This window comes from Ammospiza caudacuta, chromosome 6 (assembly GCF_027887145.1).
Source record: "Ammospiza caudacuta isolate bAmmCau1 chromosome 6, bAmmCau1.pri, whole genome shotgun sequence".
In the NCBI taxonomy this organism is placed as follows: domain Eukaryota; kingdom Metazoa; phylum Chordata; class Aves; order Passeriformes; family Passerellidae; genus Ammospiza; species Ammospiza caudacuta.
The window spans coordinates 62,858,521-62,881,691 of record NC_080598.1 but is presented as its reverse complement, the minus strand read 5'-3'; the positions used below and the strand labels follow the sequence as shown (position 1 = coordinate 62,881,691).

The 23,171-nt window shown below is 48.7% G+C and overlaps 1 protein-coding gene across 1 annotated transcript; it reads right to left on the bottom strand.

Annotated features, from left to right (window-relative positions):
- Positions 1 to 60: 60 nt before the first annotated feature.
- GCH1 (GTP cyclohydrolase 1) lies at positions 61 to 22,352 on the bottom strand. The gene is made up of 6 exons (XM_058807045.1): positions 21,997 to 22,352; positions 9,792 to 9,901; positions 7,571 to 7,626; positions 4,445 to 4,476; positions 3,458 to 3,542; positions 61 to 2,309 (listed from the first exon to the last, which is right to left on the bottom strand). The coding sequence occupies exons 1-6, from the start codon at positions 22,301 to 22,303 to the stop codon at positions 2,183 to 2,185; spliced, it is 717 nt and encodes a 238-aa protein (XP_058663028.1). The 5' UTR covers positions 22,304 to 22,352; the 3' UTR covers positions 61 to 2,182.
- Positions 22,353 to 23,171: the final 819 nt, after the last annotated feature.

Genomic DNA, 23,171 nt, shown 5'->3' with positions numbered 1-23,171 from the left:
TTCCCCTGTGCAGAACCATCAGCTCCAGGACCCCAAGGATGCTCCCACTCCAAAGGAGAACATTTTGCTTTAATGTTTCAGAGACAATGCACTGGAGAGCAGCACAACAGGGGCTGTACATCCTTTACATATTTACACACGGGGTGTAGTTAAAGCTCCTGTGTCTGAATAATGCTGACATCCCAAAAAACTCACTGAGATCAACAACAGCAAAAAATGGGAACAAAACCCAAGGCCACGAGTAGAGAGAGGTGTGTTTTAAGGACTACAGGTCACGTGGAAATAAAGAACAGTGGTGGTGCAACGTGAACTTTATCCTGAATCGAGATAAGTGGTTAAAACACAACTTTTTGGTGCCTCAGGACCAACACAGTGTTTTACAGAGATTTAATTCCCAAACTGAAGCAAGGAAAAAGAAATAAGTGTACTGGTGTGTGCCCCTTTGGTCCTCAAAATCTCCTTCCAGTCGAGCTAAAAGGAGAGGTTCACTGCCAAGCTCAGGCAAGAAAGGTTTAAGGCTTTTCAGCTGGAAATTTGTAACAAACTGAACTGAAAACTGAAATGCCATGGGGTTGGTGTGGCTTAGCAATGTGCAGCACAGCTTGTTCACCCCAGAGACAAACACTGTCCCAGCACCCAATCCTACAAACCCAGGGCAGAGGATGCTCCAAAAGATTCTCCAATAATGATGTGAAGGTCCTCAAAGTAAAATTAGTGTAATTAAACACATGAGCTTGTTCTCCTTCAAAAAGCTCTTTAGGCCCAATCTGACCAGACATGATTTTTATTTTTGTTTGCAACTGGAAGCAGGAGGGAGGAATGTTGGTGGGATGGAGCTGGGCAGAGCAGAAACTGCCCTGAGCTTCATGGACAGCTTGGATTGATGTCCACAAAGCAGAGGGAGCCCTGGGAACCGCGGGCACCCACCCCCCTGGCTCGCATCTGTTTTGCAAGCTCACTGTGAGCAGGGTGGTTCTCATTCGCTCCCCATCTTTTCCCAATTAAGAGTTACAAAACACCCATTAAAACGGTAACAAAGCAGAAGTTCAGCCAAGTCCAGCTGGACTGAAACTTTTTGTACCAATTCTGCCACTTACAGAGGTTGCCACACACACAGGGGTGGGGGAAATGTGGTTTGATTCATCCTGGTGACCCTGGAAATGCTTTTGTCAGCTGCTCTTATGAAATGAGAGCTGCTGTCACTCCAGGTTGCTCTGCCCTGGAATAACCCAACCTGTGGGCACGGAGGGGAGGTACCTGTGCTGTGCTCAGGATTTCATGCCCACCTTTGGTCCAGCATTGGAAATGGAAACCTTGGAATGCTTGCAAATCTTCATTTTCACATTATCAGACTGATTTTAGCTTCTCAGTCTAACCCGTGAAAATCCAAGAAGGAAAGCTCAAGATATAAATATCATTAAAAACCTCTTTGGATACCTCAGTACTCTGCAGACAGACTCTGTAGGGCTTTTCCTCTCCTCTGTTAAAGTTTCCTTAAAAACAGTAAGAGACTGACAGTTCAAGTGGTCAGACCTTCTGAGGCACAGAGAAAAAGGTGCATAAACCCCTTTGTACTGAGACAGGGCTGTGCCCCAAATAATTCAGAAGTTAATTCCCTGCCTGTTAAGAGGATAGGAAAAATGGAGTTTACACATTTCTCAAACAAACAAACAAAAAAATACACAGAAAAGTAAGGTTAATACTAGCAAGAATATAAAACACACCAGAGGTAACAATTCAGAGGTATAACACACATATCCAGGTACTGAAACAGCCACTGCAGGACTTGCAATAAAACATAATTCAGTCCAATAATTCAGGACAATCCCAACCCTACAAAGATCCACATCCTTTCAGGTGTTTCCTGTGCTGCTCCACATTTATTCTCATAAACACAACATATCCATTTCACTCCTGAGCCCCACTTCTCTCCTGACTGCTAGATATTCTGCATCAAGGATGGAAGAACATTTCCAAACTCCTGTTTGTGGCTGGTAACCCTGTGGCATCAGTGGGAATCCAGGAGGAGCCTCCCCCATCCCACCTTCCCCAGGTGCCACCAGGAGCCTCTCACTGCACAAGGACCATGACAACAATTCACAACCATTGAGTTTAGAGCTGGGACGTGGGGACAAGGACAGACAGCGACACAGGACAGGACAATCCAGAGGGTGACACAGTTTCAGCTCCTGATGAGGGTCAGGAATTCCTCCCGGGTCTTGGGGTCCTCCCGGAACACGCCCAGCATGGTGCTGGTCACGGTTTTGCTGTTCATTTTCTGCACCCCGCGCATCACCATGCACATGTGCCTAGGAGAGAGCAGAAAATCATGCCTAGAGAAAGCCAGGGCACCAGGAACACTGCTGGGGAAGGGAATCCCACAGGGAGAGATGGTTCTTACATGGTGACACTCAGTTCTGGGAGGGTCACAAAACCTCCACAAGCAGAAAGGGCACCTGCAGCTCCTCAGCTGGGGAAGGGTCACATCCTCAGCCACTGAGCTCTGCCTTCCCTCTGATCCCAGGGAAATCCCACCTTCCCAAGGGGCACTCTGCTCACAGGACATGCCTGCTGCTGCTCCCAGGCTCTGACTGCTCCAGGAGGCAGCAGGAGCACAGGGCATGGACCTGGTGCAGTGGGGAAGCTCCTCCCTGCCACATTCCACACAGGATCAGGCAGCTCCCACTTTAAATGTGAGCTCCAGCACATCAGGATCACTAATTTTTTATTACTAGTAGTAATAAGTTACTATTAATAGTGTTGTTGTTATTATTATTGTAAGTACTAATCCCTCTGCCTGACAACCAAGCACAGCACAGAGCCACCATGCACCAGCCCTGCAGCACAGGGATCCCACGGACCAGGATCCCACCCATGGGAACCTGGGATCACACAGAGCTGGGATCACACCCAGGGGACACCTGGGATCACACAGAGCTGGGATCACACCCATGGAACACCTGGGATCATGCAGAGCTGGGATCACACCCATGGGACACCTGGGATCATGCAGAGCTGGGATCACACCCATGGGACACCTGGGATCATGCAGAGCTGGGATCACACCCATGGGACACCTGGGATCATGCAGAGCTGGGATCCCCGACCTGGAACTCCTGGATCCCACCCCTGGAAGTTCTGGGATCTCACCCATGGAACACCTGGGATCCCACAAAGCTGGGATCTCACCCATGGAACACCTGGGATCCCACAGATCTGAGATCTCACCAATGGAACTCCTGGGATCACACAGAGCTGGGATCCCACCACTGGAACACCTGGGATCTCACCCCTGGAACACCTGGGATCTCACTTGTAGAACTCCTGGATCCCACCCCTGGAACTCCTGGGATCACACAGAACTGGGATCCCACCCTTGGAGTTCCTGGATCCCTGGACCTCCTGGATTCCACCCTGGACCTCCTGGATCCCCCCCTGGAGCTCTGGTTTCACTCACGTGGCTTCCACGACGACGCCGACCCCGGCGGGCTGCAAGGCCTCTGTGATGGCGATGGCAATTTGTTTGGTAAGGCGCTCCTGGACTGGGGGAACAACGGGGAATTCAGGCTCCCAGAGTGCCAGGATGGTTTGGGTTGGAAGGGACATTCAGGCTCATCTCATTCCCATTCCAAACCCCCCACCACGGGCAAGGACACCTTCCACCAGACCAGGGTGCTCCCAGCCCCGTCCATCCTCTTTTCCAATTGTATCCTGCAACAGAGCTTTTATTTTCTTGTTTATCTTTGGAGCCACTTTGCATTCCATCTCTCCAACCACAATTTGTTCTACCAGCTCCTCCATTTCCTATTTTGCAAGAGGATTTTCTTGCCTCTCTGCTCTGTTTCAATTTTTAATGTGTTTGTTCCCAACGTTCCTGCTGCACCATTCATTCCACACGCCCGATTTCTTTCCTTAGGGAAAGGAAGCTGAGATCAAAAATGAGCTTTGTCCTGCAAAGCTTCACTTCCTGCAGCTCCAGCACCCTCTATTCACCAGCCTGGTGGTCACTGATACTTCTCTTGCCAAGACCAGGCCAAATTTAACCATGGAACAAAGGCAGCAGGATCAGCCCAGCCCAAGGTTTGGACCCTGCAGCTTCCTCTCCCTCTCAGGGGCAGGAGGCAGCTCTTGCTCCTTGCTCCAAGGATTCCTGAAGGCATCTCTCCAAATCTCTGCAGGAGAGCTCATCCCCAGCAGCATCCAACTGGTTTAGTTATTCCTGGCAGCTCTACCTGGAGCACTTTCATCCCTGGAATCAGTTCCAGGCTCCATTTAGTTCCCTAAGCAGAAGTTACCTTCACTGGGAATGCAGGGACTAAGAACAGCAACATAATCTCTTCAAGAAACATCTTTCTCCCTTCTTAAACTCCACATCTACAGTTACCAGCCCCCTGCACTGACTAGGAGAGGAGAGCATACAACAAACAACAAATTTCGTGTTTACCTTGTAATCTTCTACTGTATATTTCCACGATCCTAAAGGAGAAAGGAAAAAGACAATATTACAGTTATTCCCAGCTGGCCACTGGCTGATCTTCACAATTAATTTGGTGCTGCCAAAAGAGACCCCTGTGTGAATCCATGGCTGTGAGGAACATCTCAGCCTGCCCTTGGCACATCCCTGTGTGCAGTGACAGGTTCCCCCCACCTGCAGCACCAGGGATTATTTCAGGGCAAACCAGTCACTCCTCTGGTCTCCTTCTGCTGGTTTGCAATTCCTTGTATCCCCACCCACCTGCATCACACAGCTGTGGGGGAATTCATGTCCAAGATCTCCCTAATTTCTGAACATTTCCCTGTGTTTCAGACTGGACCAAATGCTGCCTTAAGGTCAGCTCAGATAATGGATGCCCAGAATGCTGGAATTGAGCAAGAAATGTTTGGGATTCTTGCATCTGACCACAAATTTAGCTGAGAACAATGAGACAGAATTGGCCTTATTTAAAACAGAATCTCTCCACCCACTCATATCTCACCCCATCCTTCACATTTCAGTGCAGGATCACCTCAATGGTCCCCTCCAGTACAACTCTAAATTTAAGCCATTGGTGGCAGTGGAAGTGACACTCAATGACAGCTCCAGAATCCACACATTTTAAAAAATCCATATAATTGCTCTGTAACTGCAGGGGCTGTTCATGCCAAGCTCAAATGCTTAATTACACTTCAAGTGGCCACAAAAAGGAGTTGCTGTAAAGCTTTGATACCTGTCTGGGCACACCAGACAAAAGCCAGACACTGGCTGGCAGCCTCAAGCATCACTTACAAGAACCATCCCTGACAATGAGACTCTCCTGCTGCTTTTGAGAGAGAATTAAATGCACAAACTGCCCTCCAGCAATGAAATGGTTGTGCTACAGCATCAAACAAAGCAACACAATATTTAGATTAACCATATGGGTAGGAAACATTCTCAGATATTGCACAGAAGAAGTCCTAACAAGGTGTTTATGTAAAAACAGTTGTTTGAAAGAGCATTTTCAAGCCTGAGCTTAAAACCCAGGGAAAGATGTTTGTTTACTGAATGCAGGTCATCCACAACTACAGAAACTCACCACATAAAACTAATCCTATTATGAAAGATTAGGCCTAGAGCACCAGCAGCCTCACAAATCTTTGCTTGAACACTGGCTGCATTATGCAGGGCACCAAAGGCAGGCACAGTTTGACCCCCAAACCTCTTCATGGTGAGCACTCAAAAGTGAGAACATTTTGTTATACAAGAACCTAATCTCTTCATTATTGCAGAATATGGGAGTCTCACCCTCACTTTACACAGAGGCAAGATTTGAGATTTGGGCACAGTGCAGGAAGCCTTGCACGTATTTTGATGCAGGTTTCCATTCTGAGGATAAACGGGAGGAAATTTTTATCTTTCCAGCACCATAGTCCCACTTGCATTAAAAAAAAAAAATCCATGAAAAGCATTTTGGGCTCCTTTTTCCAGCTGCAGACAAGAGAGAAACAGAGACCAGAGCAAGCACAAAGCAGTGGGTGCACATTTCCAATGTGATCCTTGATGCTGCATGGGAACCCTGCAGAAATGAAACTCCGTGCTCAGGACAGTCTCTTCAGGAGGAATGGATTCTCCTCAGAAATCCAACTCCAAAAAACAAACCCCCCAGCCCTGCCCCACCTAAAGACCCACCCAGAACTCAACACCAGCCATGGGATGCCACACACATCCCCAAATATGAGCAGCTAACAGGAGATGAGGATTTTGCCCAAGAGCTGCAGGTCTGACAGCTCAGAACCCCAGCCTGCAACTCCAGCAGCTCCTACAGCCACAAAAAACCAAAAAAAAACCAAAAAAAAAAAAAAAAAAAAAAAAAAAAAAAGAAAACCCACCAAAACAAAACCTCTTTCCAGCCTTTTCCTAAATGCCTCCCTGCAATACGAATTTACACAGCAGAGATGTGAGATGTGACCTCCAAGGACCCTTCCCCTTCCAAACCCAGCTCTGCTGTGCAAGCAGAGCCCAGAACAGATCTGGATCCCTTCAGGACATTTTGCTGCCATATCCTACAGGTTCCTTACCTGCTAAGGAAACCCAGCAGGCAGGCAGATTTGCAGGGCTAATTTCTCATTAGTGTTGCTGTAACTACAGCAGGATTAACAGACCCATCAGGGAAAGCGGAACCTATGTGGTGTTTTTGAGCTGCAGCCAAATTTTTACATTTGTTTCTCCACTCTGATCCCAAATAATCTGCTTATTGAAGGGATCTACCATCCTCTTCCTCACCAGCAGGAGAAAGTGTCACTTAAAAACAAGAGCCAGTGTAACAACTGATCCAAGGGAACTTGCTGAGGATAAAAAGCTGTTTTACATACTAAATGGATTTCTCAAGTGCATCACAATTGCTTTGTTTCTTAGGCTGAACTTTATCTATAAAATCTACCCCACAGCACTCTCAGCAAGTTTGCAGTGAAAGAAAGAAATGTCACATTTTTTCTGAAGAGTCAGCTAAGAGATGAAAGCTTTAGATTGAATTTATATCCATGAAATGTGTTCATTTACGGATTTTTGTTCTTATTAGCCAATTTACACCCAAGTGGTAAAGAGCTGGAAATTCTCACTGGTTTTTTGTGGCTTGCCTTAGAACATAACCAAATTCTCTTGTTCTTTGCCTCAGAGCTCCCTGCAGACTCTGAGGGAACCTACAAAAGCATCAGGGCTCTGCTGCAGCCACTGGTGAGAATTAACACATAGCTCCAAGATTTATCTGTCCTCTCCACAAAAATAAAATAAAATAAAATAAAATAAAATAAAATAAAATTTAAAAAAATTAAAAATTAAAATAAAAATAAAAAATAAATTAAGATATAAAATAAAATATAAAATGAAAAATAAAAATAAAATACAAAAAACAAAAAAAAAAAACAAAAAAAAAAAAAAACCAAAAAAAGAATCCCAAAACCAATGCTGAGGATTGGTCTAAATCCAAATCCAGGACACAAAGTGGGCTGAGCTTTAGAGGCAGAGGAGATTAACAAGATTAACAGATTAACACAGCTAGCACAGCCTGGAATCCTTTTTACAAATTAGCATCACTTTCATTAGAACACTTACCTAGCGAGCTTGCTGAGGCCGAGCACTTGTTTGTTGGGGAGATAACCAATGTGTACCTGGGCAGGGGAGAAGAGCCATTAACAGCAGCAAAAGCACCCTCCCAAGGGCAGGTGGAACTCATGCACAGACAATGGGATGTGCATTTGCCCCAGGACTGACTCTGGGCCAGCCCAGAGGTCTCAGCAAGTGGGAGGAACGTGGCACCACGCAAGCCTGGGGAACTGTGGAGCTGAGGCTGGGAGCATCTCACGAGGTCCTGGTGAAGAACAGGGGAGCTTTTCTGAGGGGCAGAGAAGTCACAGCTCTCCAGGAGCCAAGGCTCAGGTTCCAAGTCTCAGGAATGCTCCAGAACACTGCTGCATCTGGGTACAAAGGCAGTCTCTGTTACTCAGCACAGCACTATTTGTCTAAAATAAACATGCTTTTCTTCCAAGGCCTTAAATGGATTTAGGGAGAGGAAGGAAGAGGGACTGTGCTTTACTTGCAGTGAAAATTCTGGTGGCAAGAAGTGCTTTGCCACCAAAAATCAGGCTGCACTTCCTGATTTGATTATTTCTCTTGTTTTAGTATCAGAGATCACTGGTGATTAACTCAGCTTCCATCCTGCTCAAATATGGATTTGCTGAACAGGTACTTGAACTAAATTGGAAGGAGTTTAGCAGAAAAGTGCTCAGATATGGAGGGAAGGACATTTAGCTCCTTGTTTTTAGGAATCCACTGAATCACAGTGGGTTCAGAGTTATAACAGATTATAAACCAGTCCTGTGCCACTGTACCAGAGACTTGGAAAATGAGCCAAGCTGGAGCAGGGCTGTGTCAGTGGGGGATTCTGGCTTTGCCTGGAGGCCCCATCTCAGAATCCTGTGCTGCTGCACCTGCAGTGGAGGCACCACAGTGCACCTGATCACCTGGCTAACTTGCTCATTCCTACCCCTCCTGTCAGGCAATCAGCCCACTGACACCTGGAAAGATACATGAAACATTTCAGACAGAGAGACACTGCTTAGAAATAAGCCTTGAATCCTGTTCCCCATATTTTTGCAGATTTCTCGATTTCCTGCAAGGCAGAACTGCAAGTGCAAGACCTACAGGTCAGTGTTTGCAGCCTGTTTGGTGCACCCAGCAGGGCAATGGTTACTCTGCATATTCAGAGCCATACCAAGTCATTTTTAAGGATGAGCTGGTGTTTGTGAGGAGATTTCTCCAAACCACACAGGCTAAACAGCTGGATGTAAAAAAAAATGCACACATTGCCACAGGAGTAACAGGGAGAATATACACAGTGCACACAACCAAGAGTAACAGGCACAAAGAAAGCTTGCACAGAAAAAGGGGTTATCCTGTTCTCCAGTATGAAATACCAACAGCAAGAAAAGACAGCAGACAAACCTGAATTGACTCAGCTAAATAAACAGCTGGTTTCTGTTCATGTATTTTATTATGGGGAGACAATTTGCTTGGAACATATGTGGCACTGATTGAATTTTACAGACAACACAAGCACGTGCTGCTCTTGGACCTGTGAGCACCTCGTGGTAACAGATGGCTCAGGCTGAGCTCCATCCTCTGGGCTGATAAGGGACTGAAGAGCCTGAGACGTGCAGCTCCCACTCAGAACTCCTCATCACCTCTACAGTGGTTAACTGGAGAAATTTTATCTTCCTGAAGTTGTTGGGAATACAATTCCAGCACCCTGTGAAGCACCAGCCCCTTTCACAGGACTCCCCAATCAAGCACTGCCAGATTTGGCCACCCTCTCCCTGACCTGGCTCACATAATTAAGGCAGGGCTGATAATGAGCGTGTTCCACTCACAGGGGGTTTCAGAGAGATGGATGTGCTCTGGATAGCTCTGAGCCAGGAGCTAAATCCATGACAGAGCCAGTGTGCAGGGTGAGCTGGTTTAATATCGAGATGTCTGCCCTCAAGGCTTGCTGCTGCTTCATGGAGAAGAGCTTTGATATGAAATGTCAGAAACCATTAGATTACTTAGACTAGCAAAGGTTGAGCATTATATTTCAGGAGCTTAAATTCAAATAAAACCTCACATTAAGGAGACCTTCCTTATTTGTATTCTGAAGATTAAACTTCTAGGACTGTAGCCGTAAGCAGCGAGTACTTACAGCCTTAAAAAGCTTTGTAGCTACAGCTGCAAAGTCTTTTACATGTCCTTAAGGTCTTTTACTGTGCATTCCCACATTTGTTCCGTGAGGGAGAGTTACCTTTCCAACAAATGGAACGAGGTGATGCTCACACAATGAGAACATGTCTATGTCCTTCACAATTACCATCTCATCATGGTCTTCGTCGAAGATGGCGTCGTTCAGGACATCTGAAATCAAACATCTGCATTAAAAATAAACCCAAAAATCATGGCAGCCTCTTCCAGACAAGAAGAAAGCTTGTAGCAAGGGCAGAGCTCTCTCAGGGCTATAGATTTTAGGGTTAAGGTGTGGAGGGAAGTGAGGAGTAACATCACAAGCGGTTTTGGTTTGGGTACAATCCCACCTTTGCCCTGGTGTCACCCTGCCTACGTGCTGCACCAGAAGTCAGCCTGGAGTGTTCTATTCAATTAATAGCTCGAGCATGGGTTAGAACAGGTCTGGTCTCTGCAGAATTACGGACATCTTAAGAGCAATTAACAGCTGACACTGTGGGCTTCCAGCCCTGCTTCCAGCAAGCAAAGCCAGCCTGAGGTCAGGGAAAACCTAAAAATCCACCACAGTGGTTCCTGCAAACATTTAACAGCAGCATTGCTGTCTCCAAGAAGGCTTTGCAGGCAAATTTCATCCTGCAGCTGTTCAGGTACACACAGAAGTCAGAAACACATCTGGGGAGAGATTTGCTGTCCTGATCTGAAATGGGCAGACACATCCACACTCCAGCCTAATTCTGCACCTCAGAGTCGGCAGAAAAGTGAGGTGTGGAAACCCCCACTGAGACAGAAGGGAGAAGAGACAGCTCAGTAAGAAAAGGAGCACATAACATGACACCTGGCTAATCTCAGAATGGATCCTCAGTTGATTTTCCACTTTCATCAGTCCCTTGACAAATCCCCAAACATCAGTCTCCACAGAGATTGCAGGCACCTGAACGATGCTCAGAGATCTTAAAAGTAGAATAATCCCAAGTCAAGAACCCAGGTCTTTCGAAGAACAAGAAAGAAAAGTTATGTATGAAGGAGAAACTTGCAGGAGACAACCACCTGTACAGGTGGGCTGGTAACAGGGACAAGGAACTCTGCAAACAAATTCAGCTGGGAGCCACACTGGCTCCTTGGAGCTCCTTCCAGGAAAGCAGAGTCCCACACACCACAGGCAGAGCAGGGCACTCAGGGACTGCCCTGCAAGCACCAGGGAGCACCTGCAGGGCTGGTGACACAAACCCAAGGGTGGTGGTGACACAAGCTTAGTGATGGTGACACAAACCCAATGGTGGTGGTGACACAAACCCAGCAGTGATGTCTGACGTCTGCTCTGCTTGCCTTGGTGCCTTCCCCTGACACACACATCCAGCTAATGGCCACCATCTGCTGTCGATAAGGGATCATCATCATGGAGCATTTTAATTTCCTGCCTGCTATCAGCCCTGCACAGGTAACCCTGGAAACGTGCTCCGCCTGCGACACGGGATCCTTCCTGAGCAGGGCTGGCAACCAAGGCAGGCAGGATGAATCCCAGGAGGGTTTGGATCAGGTCAGAGGGCCGGAATAGGGGCATGAAAAAGGCCAGGGAACAGCTCTGTGAAAGCACATAATTCTGATCTTTGAATTTCTGGGTTTAAACCGAGCACTGCTGGAGAGGGTTTTGATTGCATGGGCAGCATCAGGCACATATATAATTATGAATCCAGCCAGGCAAAGGGAGAGCCCAAAAGAGAGGACCTGAACAGGCTCACAGGAGAGGGAAGGGGAGGCAGAGCAGCACTCTGGGTGCTGAGCTCCCTCCTGCAGCACTCTGCAGCCGTGCCATTTCCACAGCTGAAAGGCAAACAGTGGCTGCACAAAACCTGCTGCCGTGGCCAGAGTTATTAAACCAAAATCCAAACAGATCCACGAAGCATCTCCAGAGTGACTGCTGCTGTTATTAGACCCCCAGCTCAGGTCACACCAGCCTCACCAGGAGCATATCAGAGCCTGATGTCAGATATGGATTTACGTCAGCGCACGAGCAAAGCAGATTGTTCAGAACAGCCAGAAATGGCCAAATTCTCATCAAGAGTCCTGGTGTGTGACACAGAGAAGAGCTACAACAGAAGGTACTTCACTCCTGAAGCCTCATATCCACGTGTATATGGATGGATATACACTAAATAAAATATAAAATATATATTAGCAGGTCCTCACAAACTTTCTCTCCCAGCTGTGTGGTATCATGGGCACAGCTCAGGGGAGAAAAGAGAAGTTTTAGTGACCTCAGAAGTACCACACAGGCAACTCCAGGAACAAAAGGCACCCTGCATCCCTCTCAGGGCCAGAGCAATCAAACAGAAGCAAAAAGAGCACCCATCCTTCTTGCACATCCCCTCCAATGCCACAGCTCAGCCTCAGCAGCATGGGCAGCGCCCCAGCACAGCCAGGGGAGTTTCAGAGGTAAGAAAACACATCTGCACATCAAGAATTGCAGCCACAGAGCTGTGAGGAGCTTCAAGCTTCTTATTTATGGTGGTCTTGCCATTTTTGCATCTTTTATTTATTTATTTAATATTATCAGCAAGTCGCAGCCAAGTCACAGACAATGCCTGCACTGTCCCTGCAGTGAATTGGGCTGATTTTGTCAGCACCAGCTACTCCCTGAGAAGAAGGCCCACAAAGGAAGAAACCAGCTCAGTGTTAGGCCCTCCAAAAACTCCTCCACAAGTGCCAGGTGATGCAAGGGCACAAAGGTAAAACCAAGTGTGAGGCTGAAGGCCACCACCTGAGCAAATGGCCACCGTCTTGAGTGGTCACCTATCCCTATTCTGCTCCAGTCTCTGCTTCACAAGTCTCTGTTCCTGAAAATCAGCCCAGCTTGAATCCTGCCCATCCCTACACCTCCCCCTTTGCAGCCCAAGCCCATGGTGACAAAAGCAGAGTGAGCAGAGCATCTTTCCACAGCTGCTTCTCCCTGTGTCCCACTGCAGCAGCTGTTGGCAGTGATCACACAGGAGACACTTCCCTGGCACAGACTCAAACACCTTGTGCAGGGAGGCCACACCATCTTATCTAAATTTGTCTGAGGTTTTTAGGTTTTTTTAAAGATTTTTTTTAATTTTTTCCGTTTGCAATAGCATCAAACAGGGCTCATAAAAGCTCAGCCTGTGTGCTGCAGCACATGTTCTGGAAAATTTAACAGAGCTGAAAGGACAGGAGGGGAAATAACCTCAGACTAAACAGGGCAGAAGCAAAGCTGGGGACAAATTTTTGCCCCTTTTCCCATTCTTTCACTCTACCTACCAGACCATGCTTCCCTAGTTTGACTTCATGGTTTGTACAGAGAGTTTGTGCTCTCTAAATCATTCCAGCTGAATTTTCCTTCAGCCAAAAGTTCAGCTGTTGGTGCAAAAACTTCATTGGGCTGTTGAAACCAAACAGCCACCTGTGCTGCAAGTTAACTCCTGAAACAGAGCAGAATTAATTTGCCCTTTATCTTCAAAAAAGAGCTGATAAAATGAAAAATCAGAACTGGGTGAAGACAGGATGAGAAAGACCTTTCAGGATTCTGCGTCAGAGCTCGGCAAAGACACCTGTTGCTATAGAAACTATTTGCATGGCTTTAATGTAACACAGGACAGCAAAAGCACCTCTGGCAATGAGAGAAGGCAGAGCCCACCCAGAACGGGCTCGGGAGGTGAAGGGGAGGAGGGATGGCAGCACTGCAGCAGCTCACAGCATCCAGAGCTGCCTTTTTCACTGTGCTGGAGTGAAGTGATGCAGGCTGCTCCCACCAGGGGTTTAAGCACTTCCCTGTGGTGCTCAGCTGCCTCACAGCTGCAATTTAAGTGCAGGTTGCTCAGTGCCAGCAGGATCAAGGCAGCCTCAGGAGCTCCCTGGTGCTCATCCATCCATCCTGGCAGGGACAGAAGGACAAGGCTCTCCTGACCCCATTTCACAGGTCCTGGCTGTCCCCTCTGCCCCTCTCTCTCCGCAGCGACAGTGCCACAGGCAGGGCAGGAATGGGCCAAGGCAGGATCACATCCTATGGGACAACTCACAGCCCCCAAACAAACTAATGTGACAGCGTTCACAGGGGTCTGAGGATGAGGGGAGAGACAAGGATCTGACTCCATGTTTCAGAAGGCTTGATTTATAATTTTATATTATATATAAATATATAATATTTATTATATATATTACATTAAAACTATACTAAAATAATAGAAGAAAGGATTTCATCAGAAGGCTGGGCTAAGAATAGAAAAGAAAGAATGAATAACAAAGGCTGGTGGCTCAGACAGCGACTCCGAGCCAGCTGATTGTGATTGGCCATTAATTAGAAACAACCACACGAGACCAATCACAGATGCACCTGTTGCATTCCACAGCAGCAGATAATCAATGTTCACATTTTGTTCCTGAGGCCTCTCAGCTTCTCAGGAGGAAAAATCCTAAGGAAAGGATTTTCCATAAAAGATGTCTGTGACAACTAAAGCAGTGTCTGAGCTCAGGCTCCTCCAGAACACAGAGTTACCCCCAAAGCAGTGGCAGGGAGCTCACATGGGCCAGGAGCAGGTCATGGTTTGGTCATTGCCCCAGAAGAGCAGTGCCAGGAGCCAGCCAAGGTTAAGGTCTTTAAGGCAGAAGCACAGAAGAAACATCTGGGCAATGCTGCAGATGTTTCTGGTTGTCTTTCCCAGAGTCCCTCCCCAGCTGAGGACAGATGTGACTGCACCAGGAGACACCAGTTAACAGCTGGATGTGTGGCAGGGAAACCAGCAGGGTCAGGATGAAATCTGGAAAGGAACCGCTGGAAAAACCTCTCAGCTACTGCTGGATAAGCAGTAAAATGTAAAGTTAAACCTGGCTTTGTTTTTCATTATTCATGTGATGACATTACAGGTAATTGTAGTTAGGGAAAAGATTCCAGACAAGCAACAAGAAAATTATTGCAGCCTTTGAGTATGAAAAAGGCACCAGGAATTTGTGATGCATTCAGAGAGCCAGGCTATAAAGGCATTAATGTAAAGGGCTTGTACTGCTGCAGAAAGTGAATGAGTTCAGGTTGCTAAGAAAAGGAAGCTCTGGGTATGTCATTTGCTTCAAGACGTCTTGAAGAGCTCTAGAAAGAGGCATAGCCTGAGATGCCACATGACTGTTGAAATAGGCAATAGGGTTCAAAAGATGCTGAGAAATGAACGCTTGTGATAACACACCTTCTAGCAGAAACCAGGAGAAACCTTAGACACAAAAGAATTTACAAGTTTCTGGCTACTTTTTCAGATTTCATCACCAAAGCTCTAGAAACAGACACCCAGCTTCAGACAGGGACATTTGTTTCAGAAGCAAAGCTCAATCCCTCAGTTACCAGGAGGGAGGTGAACCAGACATGTGGTTCACGGGACATTTCATAGAAGCAAAGATAAAGGAGCAGCATTATTGCTCTTCAGCTAATTCTGGCTGTGATTTGTACAGATTTGTTTATTTTCCTGTGAGATACCCTCCATGTTGTAGGGAGACTGGAGTCTATTCATAACAGACCAGCTCCTGCAGACAGATGAAGCCAAGATTAGGTTCTAGAAGTTGTCCTCTGACAGGAGGTTTATTAATGTGAGGGAAAGCAGCCTTATGGAGATGCTCATTAAAATGTATCAGGATTTTTCAATAACCATTTCAATGTCCCATGTGACAGAAGGTGCTCACCCACACTTCTTTCAGAAACTGAAACAAAGGAAAAATCAAAAACAAAACTCTTTAGAAGAGCAACATGAAAGATCAGAAGCCTGCAACAGCTCAAATCCAAGAGGTCACAATATTTAATAAATTCCTAACAAAACCCAACCAAGCTTATTGTTACTTCAGCATTGACAGGAAGGGCAGATGATCCAGGAAAATCCCAGTTCCCAGAAGTTTCACTGCAATTAGTGTGTGTTCAAGCATGGTAGGAATCCCTTCTGTGGGGGCAGAGGTTGAAGAAACCCCAAAAAACCTCTCTCTGAACAGCCCTGTATTTCCCACCCTCTGATTTGCCCTGGCTGGAGCAGAGCAGGGCTGAGGTTTCAGCTGTTGACAGATCCCATCCATGTGCTCATGGATGAGCCAGCAGCTCCACAATTCCATGAAACACGTGCCATGTGCTCATGGATGAGCCAGCAGCTCCACAATTCCATGAAACACGTGCCATGTGCTCATGGATGAGCCAGCAGCTCCTCAGTTCCATGAAACACGTGCCATGTGCTCCAGCAGCACCTCAATTGCATGAAACACATGCCATGTGCTCATGGATGAGCCAGCAGCTCCTCAGTTCCATGAAGCACGCGGCATGTGCTCATGGATGAGCCAGCAGCTCCTCAATTCCATGAAACACGTGCCATGTGCTCACAGATGAGCCAGCAGCTCCTCAGTTCCATGAAACACATGCCATGTGCTCGTGGATGAGCCAGCAGCTCCTCAGTTCCATGAAACACGTGCCATGTGCTCCAGCAGCACCTCAATTCCATTAAACACATGCCATGTACTCATGGATGAGCCAGCAGCTCCTCAGTTCCATGAAACACGTGCCATGTGCTCCAGCAGCTCCTCAATTCCATTAAACACATGCCATGGGCTCATGGATGAACCAGCAGCTCCACAATTCCATTAAACACATGCCATGTGCTCACGGATGAGCCAGCAGCTCCACAATTCCATGAAACACGTGCCATGTGCTCATGGATGAGCCAGCAGCTCCACAATTCCATGAAACACGTGCCATGTGCTCATGGATGAGCCAGCAGCTCCACAATTCCATGAAACATGTGCCATGTGCTCATGGATGAGCCAGCAGCTCCTCAGTTCCATGAAACACGTGCCATGTGCTCCAGCAGCACCTCAATTGCATGAAACACATGCCATGTGCTCATGGATGAGCCAGCAGCTCCACAATTCCATGAAACACGTGCCATGTGCTCATGGATGAGCCAGCAGCTCCTCAGTTCCATGAAACACGTGCCATGTGCTCCAGCAGCACCTCAATTGCATGAAACACATGCCATGGGCTCATGGATGAGCCAGCAGCTCCACAATTCCATTAAACACGTGCCATGTGCTCATGGATGAGCCAGCAGCTCCTCAGTTCCATGAAACACGTGCCATGTGCTCCAGCAGCACCTCAATTCCATTAAACACATGCCATGTACTCATGGATGAGCCAGCAGCTCCACAATTCCATGAAACACATCCCTGTGCTCATGGATGAGCCAGCAGCTCCTCAGTTCCATGAAACACATGCCATGGGCTCATGGATGAGCCAGCAGCTCCTCAGTTCCAGGAAAGCACAGCAGCTCCCCAGCTCTGGCAAAGGGCAGGGCTGCTGATCAAACAGCCTTGTTTGCTCAAGGCACTGTGTGTTTTGACACAGCAATGCTTAGCACCTCAGCACAGCAAACCAAGCAGCCTGGAAAAATTTAGGAGCTTACACCATTGTTGTCCTCTATAAAAATACCAAATCCACTAGAAGAAAAGATTATTAAGGTTGAATTTTTTCACCCCACAGTGTAGGAAAAGCATACAAACTGATGAGTGAGGAAATGACCTAACTAGTTTATTGCTTTGAAATAAAAGGTGCCCAGCAGAGTCACTTGCCTTGCAGCCTTTCAAACCCCAGAGGTCCAGGAAGCAAATTCATCCCCTCCCAGTATTTCTGATTTTCATTTCCCTGCTGAACACACTGAAAGGATGGGTGAACCTGCCAGCATGCCTGAGAGCTGCTCACATGAATAAAGGCTGGGAGAGTCCCCCGGCAGCAGCTCCCACCATCACCAAGCCCAGACTGGTGACCAAGTTTTGCTTTGAGTGTGGCTGATGAGAACAACTTAACTTCCTCCTGCAGATACAGCTCGTCCAGGCCTGTGCCTAATGTTTCCTGCAGGATTACACAATACAAACCACTCATTTATGATTCACCTTTCAAAGGCAGGATCACTGACACTGTTTCTGAAACTTACCAGTTGCTTGGGTCTGAAACCTTCAGTTTCAGTTGAGTTAGTGCTGTCTGCAACCTTGTATATCCATTTATTCTCATTCTCATTTTACACTCATTTGCTGCCTTTGCACACACTTGTGCTTTGCAGTATTTATTGTCAGACCCTCAGACAGCACCTCTGAGGATGCCATGAAGCCTTTAGTAAAAGGAGGGACAAGGTTTGACAAGGTTTGTGTGGCAGGTATCTGCCTGAACCAGCTCTCAAAAAGCTGAAGGCACAGCCCTGCAGTTTACCCTCACCAGCCAAGGGGGCTGTTCCGAAATACAATTTACACTCAGAATTTACACCCAGAAATAGGAAGCTGATAGATCTGACCCTGGAAAAGAACAGATGTTCTTGGATGCTGGCACAGAAACACTGCATGAAATTGGGAGTTACTTTTTTGGTGACTTTCCTGCTCTGCCTTCCTTACCAACACATTGAGAGGTTTCTGTTGCAGCAGCTGCCAGTCTACACCAGTGCTGGAGCGTCTGCACTGAGCTGTCAGGGTTTTTAATCTGGTCCCCAGGTGGGTTTTATTTGAAATCACTAGAGGCATTCTTGCCAAGTGTGATGACTGGTACTACAGAGTGGGAACAGCACATTTGAATACATCCTGTCAATGAAAGAGGTTGAGGCCTTTGGTAAAGCCAGGATTAATAAACGACAATCTGGAATTAACAGAAAGAGCCAGATACAGATATTTAACAAGTAAACTCTGCTAATGGCTCTGACACAGCCCTGAGCAGCTGCAGAGCACAGATAGCAGAGATGAATGGAGGGTAAGGGCAGAACAGCCACTCTGCACTGCTGAAAACAAGGCAGGAAATACACAGAGTAGAAGCTGGAAAGCAGAATCAGCTTCTCTGCTGCTCACAAATCTGAATGGAGAGCCAGAATTCAGGTGTTATCTTCCCTACAATACTACAAAGCTAAGCTCTGGGAAATACAAACATACAAATACAAGCAGGTGTCATGGAAGCCAAGTGACAACACCCAGCACAGGATATCAAATGACAGCACGTTTAACTATGCTCCAGGTTATTATAGTTATTATTATTGTTATTATTGTTGTTATTATTATTGTTATTATTATTATGTTCTCAGACACACAGAAGCCAAAAAGCTCATGGAATGGTTTGGGCTGGAAGGGATCCCTAAAGGCCATCCCCTTGCAATAACACAGGGAGGGAGGTGAAAGCCAAGCACACCCAACACAGACCTGGCAGTGCACAGCAGCTTTACACTCTCAGGAGACAACAGAGCTGGGGAAGGGTCTGGAGAATTCCTGAGGGAGCTGGGAAGGGGCTCAGCCTGGAGCAGAGGAGGCTCAGGGGCCCTTGTGGCTCTGCACAGCTCCTGACAGGAGGGGACAGCCATGGGGATAGGGCTCTGCTCCAGGGAACAGGGATAGGACAAGGGGAAATGGCCTCAAGTTGTGCCAGGGGAGGTTTGGATTGGATATTGGCAAAAATTTCTTCACTGAAAGTGTGATTAGGCATTGGCACAGCTGCTCAGGGCAAGGGTGGAGTGCCCATCCCTGGAGGGATTTAAAAGCTGTGTGGATGTGGCACTCAGGGACAGGGGTCAGTGGTGGCCTTGGCAGTGCTGGGGAATGGTTGGACTCGATGATCTCAGAGGGCTTCTCCAACCTAAACAATTCTATAATTTGGGTGTATATATATCACATCTTCCTTTGTGTTCCTTTATGAAAATGAAAACTCCATCAGACACTAATTGCTTCCCCCTCCCCAGGGCAGATGCTGCAGCAGACGAGGTCACAGGGCTGATTTTAAAGCCTGTCCCTGTTGTGCCATTCACTGCCCTGGGTCACCTGTGTCACTCCCTCCTGGCTGCACACTCTGGCAGCACCTCCAGCCCTGTGAGCTCAGCAGGGACCTGTTGCAACACACACACACACACTGTGGCCATGTGGCTGTACAACTACCACAACCACAGAGCTTTTACCTGAGGAACCTTTCCTGGGAGGATGGAACTTGCAGCTATTGTGAGAGCCCCTCATCTTATGCCTGCTGCAGGGATAAAATGGAAACACTCCTCAAAACACACCCTGCAAATCCCTGCTTTAACCTCTGCCTACCCAGACAGCTCCACAGGAGGAGCTGAACAAGCTGCAAAAAAAAAGCCTGGGAAAACAAGAGGTCAGGGCTGCTTCTTGTCAGGATTTTGGGGAGGGTTTGGGCTGGTTTTGGTTCATTTTCTTTTTCACTTGCTGGTCCAGTTGCCAGCCTGGCCAGGCAGAGAGCTGGATTAGTATAACCAAGGGAACAGCACAGGATGCTGCAGCAGGGACAGCAGCAGTCCCAAAGCTAATCTTGTGCCCAAATATTCTGTAGGATTCATCAGTCATTTAAAACTCTGTAAGAAGACTTTACTCATACTGATTCTCCTAACAAACTCTTCATCCACTGCTTGCTTTGCTATCTGCTGAGGGTTTGTCCTTCAGCAGCAGCTCTTCCTTCTGTCTGGCTGGGAAAAGTGGAAGCTGAGCATCCTGCAAGAAGGGGTGAGCAGCTGGAAAGTAAAAGGATTCCCCACCTGACACAGGAAGGAATGTTAGTGTCCCAGCCTGACATGATTTCCTAAAAAGAAAGAAGCAGTCCAGGAGCAGAGCACGAGCAGTGACATTTTCTGTCCTTGGATATAATACAGCTCTCCCCCATGGATAATCAGAGGAGGGGAGTATCAGAACTACTCTGCTTAATTAAATTTATGTGAGAGATTAGAAGATCCCAGAGAACCCAGCTTGGAGCAGAAAAAAGTTTTTAAAATTACTTCAGGTAACGTGAGCACACAAAACTGGCAGCAAGGTAAGAGAGGACTTGAGAAGGGCAGCAACCTCATCCAGGTTCAGCACAGAAATTCGTGCTCAAGTTATCACTGGAAACATTCCCTGTGCTAGAGCCTGGCAGGATGGCTGAGAGACCTCCTGTGTTTTACAGCAGTTAATCCCAGCAAACAAAAGATGAAACCTAATGAAACCTCACCTCAAACACACCGTGCAGCAGGACTAAGAGAGGAACAAGGAGCCCAGAGCTGCTCCCAGCTGTGAGCCAAAAACCTGGCTTGATCTGAAAGGCAGAGCAACTTCCAGGGCCAAAATGCTGTTCCTGGGACACAACAGTGGCACAAGAGTTTAAGCTGGCCGTAAGTGAATGCTGGAAGTTGTAGAAATCTGATTTCGAAAGAGCCAACAGCAGAGAAATAAAAAAGAAACTAAACACAAGCCCCAGCCTTTAAGTTGAAGCCCGGTGCCCTTAGAAAAGGGCTCTGATGTGGCAGCAGGAGCTCCCTGATGCCATCAATAGCACAGTGCAGCCTTTGCTTTGGGCAAAGCATCCTGATGGAGCCTGGGGCAGGCTCAGCACCCCAGTGCCGATTCCAGAGAGCAGGGCAGGAGCAGCCCTTCCTCAGCCACACTCAGGGATCCTTGCTGGCTCTCTCTGCATCCCTCACTGACAGGAACTTGCCTTTACTGTAAGAAGGAGCAGAAGGGGAATTCCCAAGCTCTCCAGGCTCTTTTTTACTGTTTGTACTGGGTACAGTCCTTAGCCAAGAGGCTGAGAAGAGGAAAAGTGATGTAAAAAGATGCATTTTCAAGCAGTATTTACCCTGCATTGGAGTCATGAGTTGTTGATGAGAACATATCCCATCCAGTTCCTTTCCTCACACCCTCACCCAGCAAGCAGGGACACACACCTGGAGCAGGGATGTGAACCTGGGGCTCCCCTCCACACCTGCACTTGCTGCTGGGACCCTGAGACGGGGAAGGGATCTCCCTGTCCTCTTCCTTTCTCCTCACCTCGCTTTCTTAAGTTTCATTCCCACCTTTGAAAAACCTCACTTGATTAAAACATCGGCAGAACGGGACTTCTCCTGAGAAAACTCAAACCCCTTCTGTCTGCTAATGGGAATAAACATGGATTGGATTGGGTTGGATTGGATTGGGTTCCCACCCTGTCCGAGCACAGCCGGGGAGGGAGGAAGGACGGAACCCACGAGTTCCTACGCCAGGGCAGGAAAAGTTTCCATCGGAAGAGAGAAAGCAAAAGCACTTGCTGTGCTCGCCCAAACGAGAGGCTTACGACAGAATGGAAACTTTACCTGCACAGAGTTTAATTAAAAACCACCCGAGATATTTGGGGAGGGAGAGGACAGCGAGGCACAGAGGTGATAACGAGCTGGGTGACGCGGTGACAGGACAACGATCAGTTCTCATCAATTGATCAATCCCAGCTCCATCCCCGCGGCCCCGGGAGCGCTCCCTACCCGCGATGGTCTCCTGGTAGCCCTTGGTGAAGAACTGCATGGCCGTGGCCGCCCTCCAGGGCGTCTTGAGCAGCCCCTGCCGCTGCGGGTCCTCGCCCAGCGCCCGCAGGATGGAGGTGTACGCGGCGGCCAGGCCGGGCAGGCTCAGCTCGTTGTCCTCCTCGCTGCGGGGCCGCTCTCCCCGCCACCCTTCCCCGCTGCTGCCGCTCCCGGTGCCGGTGCCCGGGGCCCCGCGCGGTTTCTCCGCGGCCGGGGAGGGCGGCGGCTCCCGCCGTGCGCACCCGTTCCAGCCCCGCGCCGCCTCCATGGGCAGCGCCGTGCCCGAGCGGGGCCGAGCCGTGCCCGAGCCGTGCAGCCCCCGGGCCGGCCCTGCCCGTCCCGGCCCCAACGCCGCCGCTTTTATCCCGCCCGCGCCGCCCCCATTGGCCGCCGCCGCTGCCGCCGTGAGGGGCCGTGCTGCCGTGAGGGGAGGGGGTGCTCCCGATGGGGGTACGGTACAGGGGGGATCCCCCGGATGGGGACTGGGTGGGGATCGCGGAGACCCGAGGGGACCCCGGGCTGGGCTGAGCGCTGGGGGTGGAGGGGGTGCCCCGGGTTCGGGGGATCCCAGGGGATCCCCGGGGTTGGGAGCCTGGCTGGGGGTGCGGGAGGGTCCCTGGGCTGAGGCGTGGGCCGGGGGTACCGAGGGGATCCGGGGGGATCCCCGGGCTGGGAGTGCGGGGGATCCGAGGGGATCTCGGGGCTGAGGGTATGGGGGGGATTCCTCGGCTGAGGGGTGCGCTGAGGGTACGGGGGTGCTCCTGGATCACCGGGGATCTCCCCGAGCTGAGAGCCAGGCTGGGAGGGCAGGGGGGTCCCCGGGCTGAGGGCATGGGGGGGATCTCTTTTCTGTGGGAGTATCCCAAGAGATCTCCAAGATATGGGATCCTCCAGGATGAGGTGCATGAGCAGTGGGGAATGCCCTGGGCTGGGGCTATGGGAGCATCCAGAGGGACCCCTGGGCTCAAACCTGGTCCAGAGGTTCCAGGAGAGAATCCCACGGACTGAGGTGTGCTGGGGGCATGGAGGCATCACTGGGGCTGAGGGTGTGGGGCAGCCCCGAGGCTGAGGTGTGTGATGGGGTACAGGGGGAGCCCCCCAGCCTAGGGGCACAGTGGGAATCCCTGGGCTGAGGC